At 37.8% G+C, this 7,222-nt stretch overlaps 1 protein-coding gene across 1 annotated transcript; it reads left to right on the forward strand.

The window, feature by feature from the left end:
• Positions 1 to 749: 749 nt before the first annotated feature.
• On the forward strand, positions 750 to 5,923 carry LOC136845707 (uncharacterized). The gene is made up of 2 exons (XM_067115873.1): positions 750 to 1,818; positions 3,432 to 5,923. Exons 1-2 carry the CDS (start codon positions 1,086 to 1,088, stop codon positions 3,590 to 3,592), a joined length of 894 nt encoding a protein of 297 aa, XP_066971974.1. The 5' UTR covers positions 750 to 1,085; the 3' UTR covers positions 3,593 to 5,923.
• Positions 5,924 to 7,222: the final 1,299 nt, after the last annotated feature.

A 7,222-nucleotide genomic window follows, 5' to 3' on the forward strand; every position in this document is an offset into this window, starting at 1 on the left:
TACAAAATGCAGGTCAATCTTCCGACTGAGGCTTTTCTAATCGTACTTTGATTGCATATAAATATTCCTCAGAGCAAGATGCTCTTCTAGGGCATGGGTCAGAATGATGATAATGATGATAGTTATCCCCCGAGGAAAGAACAGAAAAAACGATTTCTTTTTCAACCGCCCCATGTGTATCATGCAGGCCATATAAGGACGTTCAGCAACCGCGGCGAGAACAGATGGCATTGTTACTCCTTCCCCTTTTCCCTCCCGCTGCACTTTTAGCATCTGTGACATCTGCGGACGCAGCATCCTTCACAAATCCGACTTGTTTTTCCCTATTGGCGTTTGCCCGTGCTTGCGCGGTTTTGCTTGCTCGTGCTTGTGTGAGATTGTCTGTCTATCTGTTCGCCTTTCTTCCGTAAAGCTTCCTTCCTGAGTGGGTGTAAGCCACCGGCCAATCGGAGCTAGCGGTGAACATGTGACGTCACTCCCTCTTTAATACCCAGCACTGCGGAGCGTTGCCATGCGTCTTTTGATAGCATAAATAAAGCGCAAATGACTTATTTTTTCGTCTTTTTCTCAGCTCCTGTTTGTTTGGTAATATATAAAACTATCAAAAATAATCAAGAGTCCATAATCATTGAAGTGAAACCACAAGTACAGCAGTAGGAGGGACAAGAGAATAAACGAAAAAATCCCCATTCGACATCGGTTACAGGTGAGCGTCCCAGCTCTGCCGACAGCCTCAACTCCCCAGTCTCAGAAGCCGAAAGTTTAGCAGTCGAGAATCGAGACGGAGACGCACGCACATACGCACAGGAAAAGAGAGAGAGAGAGAGAGAGAGGGAGAGAGAGAGAAGGCAGAGTAGAGAGACCGTGGCTGTGGATTAGTTGCGAACTAGACCGCGGAGCGATAGGATCTCACTGTAGTCCCGCTCTCTCAGTGACGTCATTCACAGATGAGGAGTCTGCAGCGAAAGAATATCGGACCCGTTGCCAGTGTGTAGTGTATATTGCGTGAAAGAAACGATAGCGTTCGCTAGCTGCGGTTTCGTTTCACAATATTAACAAAAACGACAAATTGAGAGGGGGAAAAAATGGTTGTTTTGCAGCCCATAAAACCCGGTCCGCCCAGAGTCAGTCTTAGCCTTAAGCGCGGGCGGGGGGCACGAAGGGCGTTGTCTCTACTCGGAAACAACGACTCTCGGCAAAATCTGCAGTTGGCCGAGTCCCTGCTGACGATCTCGGCTGAGGAGTTCACGCAGAAGTGGAATTTCGATCCCATTCAGGGAGTGCCCCTGCCCACAGGCCGATTCCACTGGAAACCAGTATCTCCTTTGGCCTCCCCTGACCCGCCTACAGCCACCGCTACTGCAAGTACCCAGTCGGAAGCAGCCACGTCCAAAACAACATGGGCTGGTGACCTCGGGTCAACACCTCAACTTCCCCACCCAGCCGACGACAACGGTAGAGTGCAAATGACTTGTGCTACCTTGCCCTCTTCCTCGTCTAATGTCTCAGGTCAGGAGGTCACCCAGGGTCAGTCGACAGGTGCAAGTAGTGGCAGCGTTAACCTCCAGAGCAAGTCAGCGGAAGTGGGAACGGTGAAAAGTGACGCAGAGGGTCACCTTTGCAGTTCGAAGACCTGTGCATGCCCCAAGGATAGCGAAAAGATCGAACCCGTAGACAGAGCGTCATCAGAAGCCGTCAAAACGGAGGGAGACAGCGGCATAGACAGTGACGAGTCAGCGGCAGACGAACAAGATTCATCGTCACTACAAACAAATGACGGCAGTCAAATCAACAGCCTTCGACAGACACACATTACAGGTACAGTATAACCTTTATCCAGTCTTAATATCATTCTCATGCTTATTTTAGTATTCGAAGTGCATAAACATATAGAGAAAGCAAACCAGAAAGGACACTTACAAAACGTACGTCCATCTGGGAATAAAAGGGAATACAGAAGTGGGAATGTAATATATATGAAGGAATAGATACACACATACACACACACGTATATATATATATATATATATATAATATACACAAACACACACACACACACACACATATATATATATATATATATATATATATATATATATATATATATATATATATATATATATATATATATATTATATATATATATATATATATATTATGTTTTGCCGAATCCTTTTCTGAAAGTTGATGGCTTTTATTTCGTAGACTTCCAGGCTAACCTATCAACATTTCTTGTCAAAAATTAATCAAGATTAGTTATATTTTCAAGTCTAATTAAATGCATTTTTGAATAGTAGTCATGACCTACTCACCTTTCCTTGCTCATTGCAAAAACTAATCTTATTCTGCCTATTCAGTAACATAGGTATACAGTATGGGTGATGTTTTCAGTGTTATCATAATAAGCTTGTTGACACCTGTTCAGCGATAAACTATCAGAGGATTTAAATGTCACGTCACATCCTGAGAGAAACTTTTAAAAGAGACAAATGTTTTGGTTTTAAACTCTGCGGGTTGTAGACTCCAGCATTCACGGAAGACATAAAGTTATTCTTTCGTTCCTTGCGCGCTTTGGCGCTCGCTCTGGCTCTTGGGCAGCCCATGACAGAAAGGGGGATGCTGTGTCCAAATAGGATCATAAGTCAGTTAACTCGGATTCCTCCTCCCTAATTCCTCAGGTTTTCTACTTTGTCAAGTTTCATGTGTTGATGAAATATAAATGGCCTTATATTTGCCTTATAGAATTGGAATAACCTAAAAACGAATCGTTCTGATAGTTTTAAAAGTATAATTAAGGTTCACTGGGTAGTCCTTAACATGTGCATCAATATATAAATACACACACACACACACACACACACACACACACACATATATATATATATATATATATATATATATATATATATATATATATATATATATATATATATATATATATATATATATATATATATATATATCTGTGTGTGTGTGTAATATGTGTAATGTGTGTGTGTGTGTACGCGTTTATACTGAGTGAATGAATACGTTTCTCTTGTAACGTACACTAATCCTTGAAATACTGCGTTGTTTCAGTTGCTTTAACACGAACACACGTAAATAATGTATGTTGTAAGAGCACGCAATATACGTACATGTGTATTATCCATTACATTTTGTTAGTGCAATTCTCTAGTCACTTGGAGTTATATTTCAATTCTGTTAAATTAAAAGCGCTAATGCCCTATTAAGAATTAACCTTTTGCAATGCATTTCTTTCGTCAGTCCATTATCGTGAATTCACCTGCTTAATTTGTACTGCTATTAAGAACTTGACACATGACTTATTCGTGTCTGCGCATTAATTCATTCTTTTATAGACTTGTCGAGAAACTGCTGATGCTGTCACTCGATCGCGTTCCTGATCTCAAGTTTTTCTCTTCCAACAGATTTCGTAAGGCCGAGGAAGCTAGCTAATTTCAAGATGGCGGAACCTCAGCCTCCTGCGAGCGGTGGAGGTTGCTCCAAGAAGCGTCCAGCCTCCGCCCTGCAGGACCACCAGCTCAGTCAGCCTCCTCACAAGAAGGTCCTCCTTCACCTCAGGGCCTGAGCAACTGAGGAAAATGCCAGCCCTCAGAGTGAGGAAACCCGCATCTCTCAAGGGGAGAGCCACGTCCATGATGGGGCAATAAGTTATTACTATGATTATTTATAGATATTGTTATAATTTTTATCATTAAATTAATATTTTGGTTTAAATGCTAAGACAGTGAAGAAGCTACCAAGAATGTTGTTTTACGTCATTTTGTATATTTCATTATTGTAGTCATTATTAGCTTTAATTTCGTAATCTTTCCTGAAAACTGTTAACTTCTCATTTTGTTTTTGGTTATCCTGTTTGCTGAGTCACAGATGAATATCGAAAGTATAACAAAATCTCTTTAGAGCGAAAACGTAATCTGTTAAATCATGAAGCCGAATTATTCGTTATGGTAGTGGTCAAAAGAAGAAAATATTGGTTAATTTTAACAATCATGAATCCCACAGTTCATGATATTGTATGTAATAATTTTTTTTCTTTTGGTGTATACAGGAAAAGGCATGTGTGTATGCAAGCACGCTGTCTCAGTGAAACTAGTCAATGTTAACTTGAACAGAAATTAATATCTATGTTTCTTTTTTCATGTGAATGTTAGGTACAGCTTTATGTTACTATTAGTCTTTGTTGTTGAGAGAGAGAGAGAGAGATTATTATAACCATACTAGTCAGTTGAAGTTGGCAGTGTGGGTCTCGTGGTTTTGTGAAGCTATGCTATGTTTACATCATTAGCATTTTGGGGTTATTTTTTGGCTACTTTGTGCTTCTGCAAAACGAAATTAGTTTTTTTGTAATATCCCTAGAAGTCTCTTTTTTTCGTTCTTTTGGTATTATAGTCAAGGTTACTGCAGAACTGCAAGATTTCATTTCGCACGCAGGTCAAAAAATCTATTCGACGTATGTCGTCTAGTTTTCGCAAAATATTGTACAATAAATGAAAGATGGCATGAGTCATTCCAGTCATTTCCAAGTCTGTTCCAACACAAAACAAGAACATTTGTTTAAGATGTGTGATAAATAATTTACATGTTGTAAAGTGATTTTCCAAGTCCTGTATGAAAGATTTTTCGAGAAGAATTTTTTTTAACAGAACTAAAATTTGCTTTCATCAAGAAATAACGTGACATGTCTTCCTAGAAGTGATTTGACAGGCCATTTGCCGATGTGGTATGTAAAGTTCTTTGTGGAAGTGCCTTTCCAAGAGAAAGAATTCGCCTGTTTTTCTGCAGAAGTCTTGCCATGTTCTTTTAAAAGGTAATTGGACCAGACTCTGTGCAACTAGCGTATCAAGTAAGTTACAGAAGTAACTGGTCAAGGTCTGTACAGAAGTGGTTCGTCAAGTTTTAGAGACATCATCGAAATATTAAATTATTAATTGAAAGCTAAACTGTATATTATTTTAATGACGTGTCACCTTTTATTATACATACAGCTACCTCTGTTATTTTATTTTTATTTAGATTATTGTACTAGATCAATTTCTGTAAAGCTTAAAGAGAATTCTGAACTGATATTTATGTTTGTATGTATATTATGTAATTAACCGTTTCCACTGTGTATTTATTCGTTCTTGGTGTATGATGGCTTTATTTGTAGTCTGTAAATGTGCTGCCTTGCTGTCGTTCTGGACTGATAACTCGACAAGTTGTTCAACTTTCACTCTACTTTCAATTGTAATTTTATTTTATCTTTTGGGGATTCAGTTCTATTTAATTTTCTAACATTGCCTGAAAATCGATTTCCCGAAATCACAGTGTGAATCCTCACACTAGACTTTGAAGTCTCCCTTTATCGTACATCTGATGTCAAGTTTCATCTCAGGGTAATTTTGCTCCAAATCAGTTTCAACTCTGGATGTATTCTGTACGAAAGCACAGTGCATCATTCGTTGAAAATCCGGAATGTGACAGAAAGGCGCGCGAAATCTGGTGATCCATTTCGCTCAGAAAGAAATCTGGGCGTGACTTTGATCCTGATTGTGTTCATTTACTGATCTCAACCTTTCGGAGTTTTAGTTTGTTCCTTGTCTGTTTGGTGGTTATATTTATTTCCAGAGATTTTCTCGACAATAATCTTTCTTATGTGTATATTTTTTGGGTAATTTATAGTTTTCTCTCATTTCCACTGTATTATTTTTAGTGATTTTCTTTCCAATAATGTTTCGAATTTTCCTTGTATTTAATTTTTATTTATATATTTTTTACTTATTTTCATTAATACAATTTCAGTAATGTATTCTGATGATCTAGTCTCTACATTTAATGTTATTTAAAACATGTTTTGCTTAGGGTTCAGCTTTAATTAATTTAATTTTGTACAGACACAATATAGTTTAAGAATGTATGTTGCTTCGTTTTATTCCTAACATCCAAAAACCTGGTATTTATCTTAGCTTACAATTATAGAATTATTGAATAACAAACAATGCACAAGTTAACCTTCCAAATGCTGAAAGGAAATAAAGTTTAACGTCGATCCTCGGAAGGAAGCTTTTCTTGACAAGTAAAGAAAAGGAGTATTTTTGAAAGCTTACTACTTTGGAGGGATTCAGTTTTCATGGTATACAAATCAGTACTCCTTTATTCAGATAAAGACCAATCCAAGCCAAGGGGACCTAACTGGGAAGGAGAAACAACACGACAATATCGAAAAAGGAATTATCAGAACAGCTCGAGATATCAATCTAGTAAGATCAAAACTGAATGAAAGAGGCTCAGTTATTAAATATTTTACGAAGATGACCCAAGAGGCAAATTTTATTGTTATGAAGAAAAAACATGGTAATTAGAACCTCGAGATAGCATTCCATCACCTTGTATCAACAGAAAATAATTAATGTCAAATTGAAAGAGAACGGGAAAGGCAAAGAACCTTTGAATTAGTGTTTCCATCTCAATTCCAGACGGAGTCAGGAGTGTATATCACATTAAACTGTGGATGGACCACTCTGTCACCCAATCCTTACCCATTTTATCAACCACAGAATAACGAAATGAAAAAATGAAAACGAAGAAAATAGATTCCACTGAAATTCCTGGCATTAATCTGTCGCTGTGTTGTGATAAACCAAATAATTTTGATGATTCTCTAGGAAATGAATCACGAAATGGTAATTGATGAAAAAAGGACATTCTCTGCCTACAGAGGGCTAACAAGCCGGCTACTCGAAATTGCTGTTATTTTATGGTTCAGTCAACCTTGCATCTTCAATTGGATTGCTAGACTCATATGATTCCTTTTGCCTTCTATATGCTTTATAAGGCGCTGTACGATATAAGCACTCAGTGACACAGGGCATTTTTAGAGCTTCTTTACCTAATTTTAGATGAAAAATAAAACAAAAAGTTAAGAGAATGGGAAGCCAATGCATATTTCCGGACCAACTGTTGTTTGATAGTTGATGTGAGCGATACAGTTTAACCTTGATAAAGGAGAACAGCTGTATTTTCCGCCTCTCATTACATTTTTCATCGCCTAATTCTTCCTCTTCATTGCTGAAAATTAAAAACTATAAAACCTAAGACTGCTGAGAAAACAAAATTGATTATATGTAAGCCGAAATCTCAAAAAATAAAATTTAACTGAGGTTACAAGAAGTATTTCGTTTTACAAAATAACGCATTTGGCCAACACTTTCAGAAA

The sequence above is a fragment of the Macrobrachium rosenbergii genome, chromosome 14, assembly GCF_040412425.1.
Source record: "Macrobrachium rosenbergii isolate ZJJX-2024 chromosome 14, ASM4041242v1, whole genome shotgun sequence".
Taxonomy (NCBI): Eukaryota; Metazoa; Arthropoda; class Malacostraca; order Decapoda; family Palaemonidae; genus Macrobrachium; species Macrobrachium rosenbergii.

What these genes read in the sequence shown, in the direction of transcription:
- LOC136845707 (XM_067115873.1), top strand. Translation starts at nt 1,086, where the DNA reads ATGGTTGTTTTGCAGCCCATAAAACCCGGTCCGCCCAGAGTCAGTCTT. An exon ending in TCGACAGACACACATTACAG is followed by an intron (nt 1,819 to 3,431) that starts GTACAGTATAAC and finishes CTCTTCCAACAG; the next exon opens with ATTTCGTAAGGCCGAGGAAG.